This window comes from Corythoichthys intestinalis, chromosome 20 (genome assembly GCF_030265065.1).
Source record: "Corythoichthys intestinalis isolate RoL2023-P3 chromosome 20, ASM3026506v1, whole genome shotgun sequence".
Classification (NCBI taxonomy): domain Eukaryota; kingdom Metazoa; phylum Chordata; class Actinopteri; order Syngnathiformes; family Syngnathidae; genus Corythoichthys; species Corythoichthys intestinalis.
Genome location: NC_080414.1, coordinates 9,265,639 through 9,283,159, shown reverse-complemented (window position 1 = coordinate 9,283,159; position 17,521 = coordinate 9,265,639). Strand labels below are relative to the sequence as shown.

At 37.1% G+C, this 17,521-nt stretch overlaps 2 protein-coding genes across 3 annotated transcripts; both read right to left on the bottom strand.

Moving 5' to 3' along the window:
• Positions 1-855: 855 nt before the first annotated feature.
• On the bottom strand, positions 856-14,693 carry cops9 (COP9 signalosome subunit 9). 2 transcript variants are annotated; one of them, XM_057824460.1, is made up of 3 exons: positions 14,519-14,693; positions 14,234-14,306; positions 856-2,061 (listed from the first exon to the last, which is right to left on the bottom strand). In XM_057824460.1, the coding sequence occupies exons 1-3, from the start codon at positions 14,579-14,581 to the stop codon at positions 2,024-2,026; spliced, it is 174 nt and encodes a 57-aa protein (XP_057680443.1). In that variant the 5' UTR covers positions 14,582-14,693; the 3' UTR covers positions 856-2,023. The 2 variants fall into 2 exon arrangements, with proteins under 2 accessions (XP_057680443.1, XP_057680444.1); XM_057824461.1 differs by lacking the exon at positions 856-2,061 and adding an exon at positions 4,743-7,402.
• Positions 14,694-16,043: 1,350 nt separating this feature from the next.
• Positions 16,044-17,289, bottom strand: otos (otospiralin). The gene is made up of 4 exons (XM_057824459.1): positions 17,191-17,289; positions 17,013-17,078; positions 16,712-16,735; positions 16,044-16,348 (listed from the first exon to the last, which is right to left on the bottom strand). The coding sequence occupies exons 2-4, from the start codon at positions 17,068-17,070 to the stop codon at positions 16,161-16,163; spliced, it is 270 nt and encodes an 89-aa protein (XP_057680442.1). The 5' UTR covers positions 17,071-17,078; positions 17,191-17,289; the 3' UTR covers positions 16,044-16,160.
• Positions 17,290-17,521: the final 232 nt, after the last annotated feature.

The window sequence follows — 17,521 nt, the reverse complement described above, 5'->3', positions numbered from 1 at the left end:
TTGGTTTGAGCTAGTTTTTTTTTTTAGTTCAGTTTTTTTTTTGGTGGGAATATGTGAACGATTTGTTAAGAGTAGAGATGTCTGCCGATCGGTTCCGATCACGTCATTTTCAAAGTATCGGAATCGGCAAAAAAATATCGGCCATGCCTTTTTAATATATATATATATATATCGTTTTCTAATTGTATTTAACGTTACAGACATAATATGTTACACTCATCCAGAGTCTTTAGTTCAGGCTTAAGGTAGGGTTATCAAATTTATCCCGATAACGGCGGTAATTAATTTTTTAAAAAACGTATCACGTTAAAATATTTAATGCAGTTAATGCATGGGCTGCACGACCCACTCACACATTGTCACGCTCAATCTGTAATGGCGCCAATTTACCTATATAGAGAGATAAAAGGCAGCGTAAAATGAGTAGAGTGAATTTTGGCAGCCTTTGCTGCCTTTTTTTAATAGGCTAAAGCCTTACAATCAATATTTAGTCACAATATACAAAGTCACAAGTCTTTCTATCCGTGGATCCCTCTCACAGAAAGAATGTTAATAATGTAAAAGCCATCTTGAGGATTTATTGTCATAATAAACAAATACAGTACTTATGTACTATATGTTGAATGTATATATTCGTCCGAGTTTTATTCATTTTTTTCCTAATGCGTTGTCAAAATGTATATGATTGGGAAAAATTATCGGGAATGACTGGAATTGAATCGGAAGCAAAAAAAAAAAGCAATCGGATCGGGAAATATCGGGATCGGCAGATACTCAAACTAAAACGATCGGATCGGGAGCAAAAAAACATGATCGGAACAACCCTAGTTAAGAGCGTTACAAAAAAAAACAAACAAACAAAAAACTACATTTCATAGTATTAAATCTAGTGGACTTTTGCTATTCAAGTTAGCCAATTGTTCTTTTGTTTTACTTTGATCCTCATTTATTTTTATGATGCTTTTATGATTTTATGATGCTAAACTAAGGTATTTTAATTATAGATGCATTTATTGCTCTTGTGAAATGAAAGTGCAATCCTGCATTGTTTGGAGAAACACTCGGGAATTTTATTTTGTATTTGCATATAAATGCTCTTTTGAAGGTGAAATCTCAGCAAGCCTTTGTTTTACATCTCCTAAAATTGATTCTGCAACGCATTAAATGTTCCTAATTCGATTATTAGAACTAACTAGATGATAGATTAATCGATTACTGAAATAATCGATAGCTGCAGCCCTAAATTATTCAAATAATTATTAATTTAAGGAAATATTTCCCCATTTAAAAAAACAAAAACAAAACATGAAATTCAAAATACAAATTAAAAATATTTTAAAAGTTTAAATATTTCTTTTTGTCATTACATTTTAAAAAAGGGTAGTAAGTAATTAAATATTGGGGGGTTCATTTTTCATCAGATTTTGGCTTATTATTTGACAAAAAAAAAAATAAAAAAAATCTCCATTTGGGGTTTGTACGTGCCACGTAAGCACTTCCCAAATACCCGCAAACACAAACTCCAACTTGTAAAGTCAGCATGAGCGCTCAGAGGGACAGCTGGTGCGCACATGAGGAATCTGCTAATCTTCAGTTTCCTATGTTGAGGCACGTCGGACTTCAAAACGCAACATTTGGGATTCAGTTAAACATTTCTGACACTTTGTGAGATTTTACAACTTCCGTTTGTAACCACGTGCTTTTCGAAGGAGAGAAAGTACCCCTTCTGCGCCTTTTCTCCGCTAGCGAGAAGCTAATTTGCGCTAATGCTTTTCCGCGCGGCTTCAGCGATCGTCGCCACGAGTGTTGGCCGACGATGTTTTGGCGCTTGGCCCGCGTCTCGTTTGTAATTATGCTTTCCCAACAGGTGTTTCTCACCGTCCGCTAACCTGCAATTCCCAAAAAACATCGGCCTAATTTTCTCCAAAGCCGGAATGTTGGCGACAAAACACATCTGGTTTGCTTTTTAAACTTAGCATTTATTGTATGTACAACATATTCGGGAAGGCGCGCGTGTCCGGGGTCACTGCAGGTCGTCGTCGTCAAAAAGGTCTTCAAAGTCTAGAGGCGGAAATAAGAAAGACAAAGTTATGGACACAAAAACAAGCCGGAATGAGTGAATTTAACCCTTTCTAGGGCACTCAATGAACTGACTGGCAGGTATTGACGGCGCTAGACGTCCATTCATTTTGATTAGGAGTGGCTAATGAACATTTGTTGATACTGTGAGACCTCGACTTAAGAATGTCTCTACATACAGAATTTTCAGGTTAAGACAGGCCTCAACAGGAAACTTTTGCCTCTTGTTAAGAAATTTCAGGATACAAAAGTAAGAAAAACAGTATGGGGGGTACTCGCAACCCTCAGAGTTTACTGAATGTAACACAATTATAGCTGCTCTCCCATTGGCAATTGCCCAGCATTCCTGGCAACCAATTGGCTCAGAGTGTATGCGTATACAGTTGTGGTCAAAAGTTTACATACACTTGTGAAGAACATAATGTCATGGCTCTCTTGAGTTTCCAGTTATTTCTACAACTCTGATTTTTCTCTGATAGAGTGATTGGAACAGATACTTCTTTGTCACAAAAAACATTCATGAAGTTTGGTTCTTTTATGACTTTATTATGGGTGAACAGAAAAAAGTGCTCAAATCTGCTGGGTCAAAAATATACATACAGCAGCGCTAATATTTGGTAACATGTCCCTTGGCCATTTTCACTTCAATTAGGCGCTTTTGGTAGCCATCCACAAGCTTCTGGCAAGCTTCTGGTTGAATCTTTGACCACTCCTCTTGACAGAATTGGTGCAGTTCAGTTAAATTTGATGGCTTTCTGACATGGACTTGTTTCTTCAGCATTGTCCACAAGTTCTCAATGGGGTTTAAGTCAGGACTTTGGGAAGGTCATTCGAAAACCTTAATTCTAGCCTGATTTAGCCATTCCATTACCATTTTTTATGTGTGTTTGGGGTCATTGTCCTGTTGGAACACCCAACTGTGCCCAAGACCCAATCTTCGGTCTGATGACGTTAGGTTATCTTGAAGAATTTGAAGGTAATCCTCCTTCTTCATTATCCGATGCTCTGGTTCCATACCGCCCCAACAGAACACTCCGATCTCAGAATGCAGGTCTACTGGTAGTTCCCAGGGTTCATAAAAGTACTGTCGGAGCTAGAGCCTTTAGCCACCAAGCCCCTGTTTTACGGAATCAGCTTCCAGCTAGTATTAAAGAAGCTGAGACAGTCTGCACATTTAAGATTAGATTAAAAACGTTCCTATTCGACAAAGCTTATGGTTAGGCTAGTTGAAGTCGGAGTAGACTCACAGTTTAGTCTAAGCTGCACTAGAAGCTATAATGCTCGGGGCAGTACAGACGCTGAGTTCTATCTCCTTTTCTTACTCTACCTACCACTTGTCTTACTTTATTTCTATTTTCCAATGTTAATATCTAGTTGTCTAGTCTCTTCATCACTAGTCACCCGGTGTCCCCTTTCCCCCCTCCCCTCTGGGGAGGGGCTATTTTTCAGCTGCAGCCTCCTGACTGTCCGGACCCCTGGCTGGATAGACGTCCTCGCTGCTACCCCCGTCTAAATCATCTGACTAGAGGGACTTCTTCTTGCACCTTCACTCCACTGTATTTTTACGGACTATAATTTCGCTTGCTAATTCCCATTAGCCGTTCTGGGGTTCCTGTCTATCCGTCCTGGGAGTGGATCTCTCCTGACTGTGGTACTCCCCAAGGTTTCTCATTTTTCTCCCAATTGACTCTGGAGTTTTTGGAGTTTTTCCTTGCCGGCATGGAGGGTCTTAAGGATAGGGGATACCCAGGACTTGAACTGCATCTATTCATCTTTGTTGCTTCATTTCTAATTGTGTATCATATTGCCTCTGTAAAGCCCTTTGAGACTTCTGTTGTGATTGAGGGCTATACAAATAAAATTGAATTGAATTATCCCATTTACTCTCTGTAAAGCACCAGTTCCATTGGCAGAAAAACAGCCCCACAGCATAATACTACCACAACCGTGCTTGACGGTAGGCATGGTGTACTTGGGGTTAAAGGCCTCACCTGTTCTCCTCCAAACATATTGCTGGGCATTGTGGCCAAACAGCTCGATTTTTGTTTCGTCTGACCACAGAACTTTCCTCCAGAAGGTCTTATCTTTGTCCATGTGATCAGCAGCAAACTTCAGTCGAGCCTTAAGGTGCCGCTTTTGGAGCAAGGGCTTCCTTCTTGCACGGCAGTCTCTCAGTCCATGGAGATGCAAAACACGCTTGACTGTGGCCACTGACACCTGTGTTCAAGCAGCTTCTAATTCTTGGCAGATCTGCTTTTTGGTGATTCTCGGTTGAATCTTCACCCTCCTGACCAATTTTCTCTCAGCATCAGGTGATAGCTTGCGTTTTCTTCCTGATCGTGGCAGTGACAAAACAGTGCCATGCACTTTATACTTACAAACAATTGTTTGCACTGTTGCTCTTGGGACCTGCAGCTGCTTTGAAATGGCTCCAAGTGACTTTCCTGACTTGTTCAAGTCAATGATTCGCTTTTTCAGATCCATGTATGTATATTTTTGACCCAGCAGATTTGATCACTTTTTCTGTTAACCCATTATAAAGTCGTAAAAGAACCAAACTTCATGAATGTTTTTTGTGACAAAGAAGTATCTGTTCCAATCACTCTATCGGAGAAAAATCAGACTTGTAGAAATAACTGGAAACTCAAGAGAGCCATGACTTTATGTTCTTCACGAGTGTATGTAAACTTTTGACCACAACTGTATGTGTATCCTAACGTCCTCTTTATTCGTTCCGACAGCTTTATATAATTGTATTAACTTTTATTCTTTACTCTATTCTTGGTTTTATACATGATGCACAACTCAGATTTGCTGTATATTGTGCAATATTCTATTGAAACATGTATTTGGCGGAAAACACTCAGGTGACTTGAAGTTCCGCTCTGAGACCCCTAATTTGGCCAAATTTCAAAATTTTTCGATATGCATGTGTGATACATCTTTGGAAAGCTTAACATCTCAATTTTCTGGAGGAAGTATAATTTTGAACAGGAGAGCATTTTTTAAAAATGTTTTTTAAACAGCAAAACCCTATCTGGAGGTGAGAGCACGCGAGAGCAGAATTACAGACGCCATGACTTTAACGAGAAAATATCGTGTACTTACCTTGTTTCGATTCAAAAACTCCATGTAGCATGTATCACTGAGTGCCAAGACACAGCTGTGAATGTCCACAGCACAGATTTTGGGGGGATTTTATGGGTGAAACACTGTAATTCAACAAGGGTCGTGAAACAGAAATCGCAGACATCAAGGAGTGGTCGGGATTTTCTTTTTCATATGTTTACCCTTTGAAACGTTTTTTTCCCCCAGTTTTTCTTTGTTTGGAACAATTATTTATCATCTAAAACAGGGGTGTCCAAACTTTTTGCAAAGGGGGCCAGATTTGGTGTGGTAAAGATGTGGGGGGCCGACCTTGGCTGACATCCTTTACGTAGAACAATATATTTAAGCAAATTTTAGCAAGCCATCATGTGTGTCACATTTGCTTTATTATTTCAACAATCTTGCAACTAGCCTTTGTGGCTAGACTTTCAACTCTTGGGCTCTTGCAAAACACTGCTGCTGTAACATTAAACTAAGCTTCAAGTTGCTTCAATTGCTCGCTACGTAGCTTCCCTGTAATCTTGTCGTACATGTCAGCGTGTCATGTTTGGTAATATCGCCTTACATTGAACTCTTTAAAAACAGCGACTGTCTCTTTGCAAATGAGGCAGACACAGTTGTTGCATATTTTAGTGAAGAAATAGTCCAATTTCCACCCTATCCTTGAAGCGTCGGCCGTCGCAGTTAACTTTCTTTTTTTTGTTGTCGCAATTTTAGAAAATTGGGAGTAAAAGGTCACACGGGGTAATGTTGCTTAGAGTAATGCTGCCTTTTAGTCGGTAAATGAGGAGCAGCATTTAGTGTGAAAGCTACTTCATATGCAGGTAGCAGTACTGCTGACCAATTTATTAAGTCTGTGTGCGGGCCAGATGTTATTGATTTTATGACAGAGGCTGAGGGCCGGATGAAATTTGACCACGGGCCGCATTTGGCCCCCAGGCCGGACTTTGGACATGACTGATTTAAAATATCGGAGAAAATGCGACAGTAATTAAAAAAAAAAAAAATACAATTAAGCGATAGTTATGAGGTAGATATCTATGACTTTTTTACAGACACCATTTTTTTCATTGTGACATAATTTGTTTAAAAGTTTAAAATATGCGAGTGAATAATTTTTTAAAGTCGTTTAAAAAAACAACAAAATATTAGACATCAATTAATGATTCTCAGCTAAAACTGACACATTTTGAATAATAAGTATGATTAATTACCTTCGTTTTATGGCTGGGTTGAAACAAAAGCGGTTGTGTGACGTCTGTAAACGGGGGTTAATGTGCCATGAATGTGCTATGGCAGCATATAGACATATTGTTCTATCAAACACAGCAGTTGTTTTGGCTTAAAATACAGCCGTTTCTTTTAAAGAGGAGCGCAAGAGCAGAAACTGCTTTTTCAGTCGTCTGTGTTTCCCGCCATTTGTTGCTTGTTTTGATGCATTCTTATGCATCATAAAAGAGTTGCTGTATGTCTGAATTATGGGGGGCTTAGAACGGATTAGGGTATTTACATGTAAAACGCGTCTCCACGTACAGAATCTTCAAGTTAAGAAAATACTTCCAGGACCAATTACAGTTTTTCTCAATCACTTTAGTACGTTTCTCAGATCAGACTTGCAATTCTCAACTACTTGTTCAATCCTCACAACATCGCATCACTGGTGCACATAAATAAAAGCAGTTCCTCATTCTTTTGAGGAAGTTGCAGATGTTTTTGTGCATCCATGCAAATTATTTTGTCCAATTCTCTGCTGTTTCCTAAATTATCAGTTGCATCTGCCATGATGGTCAAAAGGGATTATCACGAGTCTCGACTGAATAGTCACCAACAACACCTAGTCATTACTTCATTGCATAAGTCTTACATGCAAAATGGATGAACATGTTGTCAGAATGTCAACGTGTGTGCTAATTTCTGAGCATTTTCATTACTTATTTTACGTAACTTATTTTAACCTGCCAAAATGTGTAATATTTTGGGACAATGTGAGTTTCCACAACACCAGCATAATAAGGGAATGGTTTGCAACCCTTAACAGAATGGTATTGAAGTTTATAAGAATAGAAAAGTTTTTCTCCACATGGAGATGGCAAGTGTATGATCGCCAGCCTCACAATCAGATGACTCTCCTGGATGCCATGAATGCAGCATGCAGTGACACCACAGCAGACGCCTGCAGAGGCTGGGTATGGCATTCAAGAAGATTCTCTCCACGCTGTATAGCAAGAGAGGACATTGGACGTGGATGAAAATTTGTGGCCAAACAGAGAGGAACATCAAGATGTGTAGAAAGAATGGGTGAATAATCCTGACAGCATTTGAAGTTTAGTTTAGTTGTGCTGATTAGGGGTGTGACAAAATATCGAAATGGTGATATATCGTGATACTTTGTAACCCAAAAGGTTATCGATATGCTTCTGCCAAGAATCGAGATATCGTTTTAAAAAAGTGTCAATGTTTACAAAAAACAAAACAAAAACAAAAACAAAAAAAAAGGGACCAACAAGTTGTAACCATAATCTTCCAACATAACAGTGTCTCAGGTAAACAAGGCTGCCATTGACGGTGCTCGACGCCCAATTCATTTAGACTGGGAACATTCGTTCATTCGAAATAGGGCCGCAGCTATCGATTACTTTAGTAGTCGATTAATCGATGAACTATTTAGTTCGAATATTCGAGTAATCGGATAAGGAACATAAACATTTTTTACCTGAGCTGAGCCTCACACGATATATATGTATATATAAGATCTACAGTGGGGAGAACAAGTATTTGATACACAGTCAATGGGAAAACCCATTGGCAGTGTATCAAATACTTGTGTACAACAAAAGAACAATTGGCTAACTTCGATAGCAAAAGTCCGCTAGCTTGAATGCTATAAAATGCTTACGCTTTTTTACAATGCTCTTAACAAATGGCTCAGAGACATACTCCCATAAAAAATGGCTAAATATACCTTTAAACTAAATTACGAATGCATTCAAAAAATCATTAGCTCAAACAAAAACTTAGCTTATGTTGGTCTTAACAGGGAGCAGATGGATTCAGCCATCTGAGATGAGGTAGACTAGAGGGCCGTGTATCCACCCAAATCAATAAAAATAAATGCAAACATTTTCAAAACAAACCATTACAACGCCACTTTAATTAAATGAATACTCGAAGCAGCAAAATTTAATTTGAATCTTTTTTTCTAATCGAATACTCGAGTTAATCGATTAATTGTTGCAGCACTAATTCAAAACCAGAGCATTCGCAGTCATTCTGTCCAATTTTCGGGGCATTTACATGTCACTTGCTGTTCATTTACAGGTCATTTCCTGTTGAGTTTGAGTCACTGCCTAATCATTTGGGTGATTCCCAGGTCGCTTCCTGTTCTGTAACACAAATAAACAGGAAGTGACCCATAAAATACCCCCAAATAAACATAAAGTACCGTAATTTCCCCGAATATAAGGCGCACCCGTGTATAATGCGCACCCCAAATTTACTTGTAAAATCTAGGGAAAATTATTGTACCCGTTGATAACGCGCACCCTAATTTTAGCACCAATAAATAGAAGAATACAAGAAAACAGAGCTCGTGTACAGATACAGAAATGTCATTTTACTGACTGGTGAAACACAGCACAAGCAGAGCACATTGGTAGTTCAAAACACTACCATAATCTGACAATATTTACGGTAATAATATGATTTGACAACTTCTCCAACTTACCACAATCCAGGAGAAAACAAAACAGAGGTGACTTTTCTTTTAAAGGCTGCTGTATAACTTGCTCGTTTCATCATGATGAATAAATGTTTCCTCCATGGATCGATATGGTAAAATAAAAGTGAGAACGTTAAATCGGAAATCCGTGAGAGCTCATTGCCGTCAACACGACAGTAACAATAGGAACTATTGTTATTTGGGTTTGAGTTTCCCGAGGGACATATATAGTTGACGGACAAAAAAAGTCTTTGTGCTTACGTTTGTTATGGTCCGAGTTGGGGAGCTGCAAAAAACGTTGACTCAAATTAGTTCAAGAAACTAAATTCTGTGCTTTATGAAGAGTGAAAAACGCAGAATTTGACAAAGACGAAATCATTTGGCCGATTACAGTGAAGTATTACCGAAACAAAATGGTGACGTCACGTACCGTAATGGTCGGCAACGGGTCGCCGCATACGTTTCTTCAACACAACGTGGCCGTGTCAATTAAAAAAAAATCAGTTTATTATATATACTGTATATATATATATATATATATATATTTCTGTCTCCATCCATGTACCGTTTATAATGCGCACCATGGTTTTAGAAGTTGATTTTGGGGGAAAAAAGTGCGCGTTATATTCGGGAAATTACGGTAACTGAAAATCAACAGATAAATGACCTTAAATGGCCCAAAATTACCTCATTGCCTGGCATTGGCTGCCAATGACGGCCATAGACGTTCAACCGGTTTGAAGTGGGAGGGATGGCAGCGAATGAACGAATGAATGTTCATTCGCTGCCACCCTCCCAGTTCAAATGGACTGGACATCTACTAGTGATAAACTCATTCCAATTCGCAGCAGAAGCTTGTTTTTCTGTTTATTAGTTGTTTGTAGAATATCCTAGAATTTCCTGACCAACGTATCGATAATCGTTGTATCGCAGTATCGTCAGATCATCGTTATCGTGAGCTTTGAATCGCAAATCGTATCGTAAGGTAACAAGAGTTTCCCACTCCTAGTGCTAATTGGTTTATGTTCACATTTCTAATTTTGCTTTTATATTTCTTTGTGATACTCAGTGCTGTCTTTTGCTTTCTGTATTGCAATGACATGGTCTGGAAAGGTTGTAAAAAAGTGGAAACTGAATCTTGTCCAGTCTCTTGTAATCTTATCTCCCAAACACAAAGGTGTAAGTTGCAATTTATATCAGCACTTGCGTACACCATCTTCAGAATCGGAGGCTTTCACCGGAGTAACTGTTCAATTGAGAGCATGACTAAGCAATTTGACTGTCTTGTCTGTACACAATGAAACAAGGACTTACCATTCTTACGGCACTGACATGTTCATTGACACAGAAATATAATTTTGAGCGATAGACGAAGTATTTTGCACAGAAAACTGGCTTTTGCAGGTAATCCGTGTTGTTTTGCCACTTGTGCGACATGTTGTGAGGATTGAACGAGTAGTTTTAAGAACGTCAATTCTGATCTGAGAAATGTAGCAAAGCAATTGGGGAAAAACTAATTTCGTAAGTAGAGGTACCGTCATAATAAAATCCCAAAATTCTTCTTCTTTTTTTTTTCAAAACAAAGACTCCAATGTTTTTGTTCACACTACTTAATATTCTCTTACTTATTTTAAAAAAAAAAAGAATTAAAAAAATTAAACCTGTAAATATTTTATTTAAAAATGGCTTACATAAAACACAAAATTGCAATTGTTCTCCTATTTACTTATTCAAAACGTTTGTTCACTTTATTTCTTTTAATTAAAAACAATGTTTTTAATTGTTAATAATGTTATTCATTATTCATCACTTTTAGTCCTATTGTGACCCATAACTAGAGTGTACTGTTTTATTAACTTTCAATAATTGAATAATTTTTCTTACTCATAAAAAGTTCAATAATAAAAATATACAGATTGTTATAATTCAGCCCTGGTGTTCCCATATGTGGACATGGCATTTTGGTCCATGTAGACTACACTAAATGCTAATACTGAGGCCTACATGGCTCAAAAAGTGATGTCCATGTCTTTACAGGGTAAGAGACTATTTTTGATCATTCACAAACTTAACCCCATTAAGAGTTGCAGGACCAAATCACGTTGAAAACTAATTGAATTGAGCAAGGACGGAAGGTCAGTCAAGGCCTCGGGTCTCACAACAACGTTAAGCTTCTCCTTTGAATTTCTTTTTATAAAAGACACATTAGCAAAAAGCTGTTATTCAGTGTCTTTCTTCTAACTTCAAAACAAAATGTTCTTTCTCTGTATGAAATAATTGCTCTGATGACCATTTTTCTCCAGCTAATAAAACATATCAGAGAACAAGGCTTTGCGTGCGCGCAAAATGTAGCTGAGTGGCCAGGCGTCGTGCTGCGTTTCCGCCATAAAGCCGCGTAGTCGTCTACATTTAACAAGCGGGGCAGGAGCTTAGTGAAAAGCCTAAATTGTGTACAGCCGGTGGCAAAACGCTGCGTGAAACTAAACACATTAGCTCAGGGGTTTTTTTCACCCCTTTTAGCTTACTTGGTTGTACGGCACCAGGCATAAAGTTCTGCATATGAACTGACTGGCTGCCATTGACAGCACTAGACGTCCAATCCATATGGACAAGGATGGATGTGACTGAACGATCATCTTCCAGTCCAGCCCCTCTCAGCTAAATCAGGGCCCTCATCAGACCTAATACAATACTGGGGCACAGCAGAGCACTGGCGAGTGAGCAAAAATGTTTCTTTTTAGCACTTATCTATCATAAAAAGTCAGAAATAGCACTTTAAATTATATATAATTAAACCAAAATACAAGTTTCAGTAAAAAAAAGTGATGTTTTTGGGTTTTCTGCCATCAGTATCCAAAATCAAATTTGGGACATCCCTTGTTGATAGTCAATTCACCTCTACTCATGCTCATCAACTTCCATTTCTCCTTCACCTCTCTCTATACTCTGCTGCTCTACCTTGGATATAAATGGGGATATATCACAATAAATGCTGTGCAATTAATTTGTGTTTCTCAATTTGTAGGTTGTGACCTAAAAGTGGTTTATGTTGACTAGGTGGGTTACCTAGCTTACCTCTCTCATTCCCCCTTGCTGAGAGCAAATAACTTTCTAATATTCATTTGCAAGAGTAATAAAGTTTGAGTCAAATAGAAATAAAAAAAGATATGGCGGAAAACATTCAGGTGACTTGACGTTCTGCTCTGAGACCTCCAATTTGGCCAACTTTCAAAATTGTCCGATATGCATGTGTGATACATCTTTGGAACGGTTAAAATCTCAATTTTCTGGGGGAAGAAAATTTTGAACAGGAGGGCATTTTTTTTTTTTTTTTTTAATGTTTTTTAAACAGCAAAACCCTATCTGGAGGTGAGAGCACACGAGAGCAGAATTACAGATACCGTGACTTTAACAAGATATTATCGCGTACTTACCTTATTTCAATCCAAAAACTTAATAGCATGTAACAACGACTGTCAAGACACAGCTTTGAATGGCCAAAGCTGGATTTTATGGGTGAAACATGGTAATATAACAAGGGTCGTGATGCAGAAATCGCAGACATCAAGCAGTGGTTGAGATTTTCTTTTTCATATATTTACCTTTTAAACGTTTTTTTTTTCCCCCAAAAATTTTCTTTGTTTATATCGATTATTTATCATCTAACATATCAGAGAAAATGCGACAGTAGCAAAAAAAAAAAATACAATTAAGCGATAGTTGTGAGGTAGATATCCGTGACTTTTTTACAGACGCCATTTTTTTCATTGTGACATAGTTTGTTTAAAATATGTGAGTGAATAATTTTTTAAAGTTTTTTTTTTTTTAAACGAAATATGAGACATCAATTAATGATTCTAAGCTAGAATCGACAGACATTTTGAATAATAAATATAATTACCTTCGTTTTATGGCTGGGTTGAAACAACGTCGTTTCGCGACGTCTGTAAACTGGGCTTTCAGGGTAAAACGGACAAATTAAAAATAGTTCGGGGGCTTAATGCGCCATGAATCTGCTCTGGCAGCATATAGAAATATTGTTCTATCAAACATAACAGTTGTTTTGGCTTAAAAATCAGCAGGTTCTTTTAAAAAGGAGTGTAAGAGCAGAAACTGCTTTTTCAGTCTTGTCTGTGTTTTCCGCCATATCTTGTTACAGGGCCTGCAGTAACAAATAAAATGCTTGTAAAACAGCTGGAAATTATGATGAGAACACATACAAAATTGTGAGAGGTCATATCCCAAAGCGAGGCAATTAATTCATACAGATTGACTCAATTCATTTTGGTCATAGAAACAAATAGCAATAAATAGCATCAGTATTGATACAGTTCAAATACAACATATCATACATTTCTACAGCCTCGCAGTCAAATCGCATTTAATTGTTAATGTATTCATAGCTAGTTAGCTGAAAGACTGCAGCTAATCTGCTGCTTCAATTTGAGACCACAGTGGTTTGCCGCAGTTAACTGCTTGATTCGTAAAATGTAAAGTTGAACTATTTAAATTCGATATTAAAAACAAAAAAAAAAGGATTGGCAGTTTATCTGGCACAAACTTGTAAACCAGTTGGGAAGCTGTATTTTGCACCGACTGTATGATTGGCAGTTTGGCACACGCACAGTAATATTAATGCGAGATTCACGTGTTGTTGGAGTTATTGAAGAAAATGATTCTCTATTTCATGGTGTCTATAAAAACCACCAGTCACTCAACTTGTGATGTATCGTTGGAGCATTAAAATAGGCTGCCTTTCTATGTAGTAACCATGTCTTTATCCCACATTACGACAGTACAACACATCAGAATGATTTTCCAACTTGGGAACTCATATATTTCGAATAAAAATGAACGCAGCAAATCTCCTGAAATTGCTTCGCTGAAGTATCAACTCATATATGTCTATCACAGCCAAAGTTACATGCCTAAATTAACATATTAAGGAGCCATGTGCAGATTGTGTATATGGAGTGAATAGAGGTAATATGATCATATTAAATAGGAGCATTCTGTAGAATATGTTATATAGAATTAAAACTTCAAAGTATTTTGTTTATTTTTACCGGTGATATTTATACTGGGGCACGTGCCCCAGTGAAATGTGTCTGGCGAAGCCCATGGCCGATACTGTTTTTGGTAAAAAAATAGAAATAAAAAAATGTTGTGGACTTTTCATAAACGAAAACACCTCTCCCAGTTCAAATGGATTGGACGTCTTCTACAGATAAACTCATTTCATTATAACTTATTCACAGGCTTTACAAGAATGATTGGACGTCTATCATCGTCAATGGCACTGAGTTAATATTTTGGTGTTTTGTTTACCATTGAAGAAATCCAAGTGAACTGCTTTCTCGTTGGCTGCCAGGTCCATTAAAAGGCCGCTGCTGCCCCCTGCCTGCATTCACACCGAGGTACAGCATATTTTAATAATCACAACAGTCAAGTCACACATATCAAATCAACTCGCAATCATTTCTAAAATATAGATATAGATATCAGGGTCATAAAAATACGTAAGGTGATTATTAGCAGTAGTTAAACAATTGCTGAGGCTACAAACTAGCATTAGCCGTATGATTATTTTTAACCGAAAACTAACTACCAAACCTCGTCTAGATCCACATACGGTCCAGCTCCTTCTGGAAACATCTCGTCCACGGCTGGTTTCATTCTTATTGTTCTTTTAAAAAATAGCCTTTTTGACGAATTTAAGCTTCGTGACAGCTACCTGCTAATCCAAAATAACCAAGAAAGTACGGCTGTGAAATGGGCTCGGCTTCGAATCCCTTCACTTTCGTAAGGTTCCGACTTGACTTTCCTCAACATGTAGAAATAATATTTATTTATTATTATTATTTTATTTTTATTAAAAAATATATATATTTAATGATTTTTTTTTTGAAAATGCTATTCATTAATTGTTTGTTTTAACTAAAACGTTTTTTTTTTTCTAATTTTCTTTAACGTTAGGTCGTAATGAAAACGCTAGGCTTCAAACTAGCTTACTAGCTAGCAAAGGGTTCTGAGCAGTACCTTCGTACTCATTTATAGATATAAAATATTTTTAAAAATACAATAATGTAATGAAATATCGATTCAAAATATGTCATTATGATTATTGCTCAAAGCTTTAATCAGTCCCATCCATTTGGAATGGGGGGGGGGGGGGGGGGGGGGGAATAAACATTTTTTAGATAAAATAATTATAAAAAAGACTTTAAACAAACAAAAAATTATTTTTCTTAACCAAAAATATTTAAATTTTTGGCCAAACGTCGTTTTATGTACTAAACATTGGCCTTAAGCATATGGTAGTTCATAAGTGCTTGTTTGTTAAAACTACATTTCAAATCTGTGCTTTTATGTTTAGCTTGGGTATTGTTAATAAAATAATTATAGTTATAACACAAATTTCCCGTCATTTTATTTGATTTATTTTAGGGCTGTCAAACGATTAAAATTTTTAATCGAGTTAATCACAGCTTAAAAATTAATTAATTGTAATTAATCGCAATTCAAACCATCTATAAAATATGCCATATTTTTCTGTAAATTATTGTTGGAATGGAAAGATAAGACACAAGACGGATATATACATTCAACATACGGTACATAAGTACTGTATTTTTTTATTATAACAATAAATCAACAAGATGGCATTAAGAATATTAACATTCTGTTAAAGCGATCCATGGATAGCAAGACTTGTAGTTCTTAAAAGGTAAATGTTAGTACAAGTTAAAGAAATTTTATATTAAAACCCCTCTTAATGTTTTCGTTTTAATAAAATGTGTAAAATATTCAATCAAAAAATAAACTAGTAGCTCGCCATTGTTGATGTCAGTAATTACACAATGCAGCAGAGGACGATAAAACACCAAAAAAACACAAGTAACAAGTGGACATTACACTGTGTTGTCATTTTAATCTGTTTGAGCGGGGCATGTGCATTAAATGCGTCAAATATTTTAACGTGATTAATTTTTAAAAATTAATTACCGCCCGTTAACGCCCATTTGACAGCCCAAATTTATTTATTTATTTATTTATTTATTTATTTCAAAAACATGGCTGGCCACTAGAGCACAAAAAATAAGAAAAACACAAAACGGTTGAAATACTGTGGATTTATTTGAAGTTCATTACATGAAAAGGTCCCGCAAGCCTGAACAAAGTAAGGACTTCTATCAATATTCATAAGTAAATACTGTTTTTGGCTTTTCTGGGGCATATGGCTCATGGTGACACTTTAGTGCTCATGACCAGCGGTGCTATCGTAGCCCAAAGTGTCGCCCAAATGCTGGTGGGCGAAGAAGGCCCGTGCCAATTCGTTGATGTGATTGTAGGCCCCGATGGTCCGGAAGTACTCCACGTAGTTCCAGAAATCCGAAGTAGAGTACGGCCAGTAGGGTACGGCAGGGGGTTCATCATACGGCACTGAAAATCAAGCCCACAATATTCCGTATTACTCATTTTTAGATTAAATTGTCTTAAAATAAGCAATGAGGGTGAACACATAAGTACATGAAAATATAGTATATATTTTTTCATCAATACTATTTTCTATATAGTTATGTATTCCTCCATTGTTTTTGTCAACTTTTCAGCTGCCATTGACAGAGCTAGACGTCCAATTCATTTGAAGTGGGAGGGCTTGCTTCAAATGAACGTCCCGCTTCAAATGGACTGGACATCTACTAGTGATAAACCACATGATTGGACATCTAGCATCTGTATGAATCGAATCTAAATTCAAGCATAAACATTTTAACTGTGTAATAGCTCGTGTTTGTCTTTTACCTCCCTCCGGAATGACTCTGGCCTCTGCAGACGTGAAAAAAGGAGAAGAAAAATCAACATTTACCAAACATTCCAAGTTTTCCCTCGCACAAAGACAGGATTCAGCTCACACATACTTTTTGCGAGCTTCTTCAAATAATATCACTGACCACTGACAAGACACACACACACATCCTGTAGGTGCAAAAATTCCACACACAGAGGCGTCTTTGTTCTCACAGTGGAAACTTACATATTTAATACAGATTTAACATTAGAATCTTTTTATTATTGTTGTTTTTAGAAGATTTAATGAACTCACCAGCAATGTGGAAGATAAAAACACAAAATAGAACGGAGAGGAAAAGCAAAGGCTTCATCTTAATGCCTTTAAAATCACAAAGAGGATTAAAAGTCACTTTTTGAGGCGATTTTAATGATATTCAAAATGGCAGGATTTTGACAAGGGTTAATATTTTGATAAAAGTGTAAAAATGTACCTGTTGTAGGAATTGGTGTTGATCTGCTGCTTGGCGGTGGGCTTCTGCTGAAGGCTGTGGGGAGGGAAAAGACCCCCCCACACACACAAACCTGCACATTCCCACATTCTAAGATGTCTACATTTCCTATGAGCACTGTGGTGTGGAAGCAGGACATAGTTAGACTTTGAAAATGCATTGAAATTCTTAAAAAATATTTTTATGGGATGAAAATGCTTTCTACTAAACCCAAAAAGGGGTAAAAAAAAAAATAATAATTGAAACCTTGATGCCTAAAATAATTATTTAAAAAAATATAATAATTATTATTTTACTTTCACGGGCAACTCAT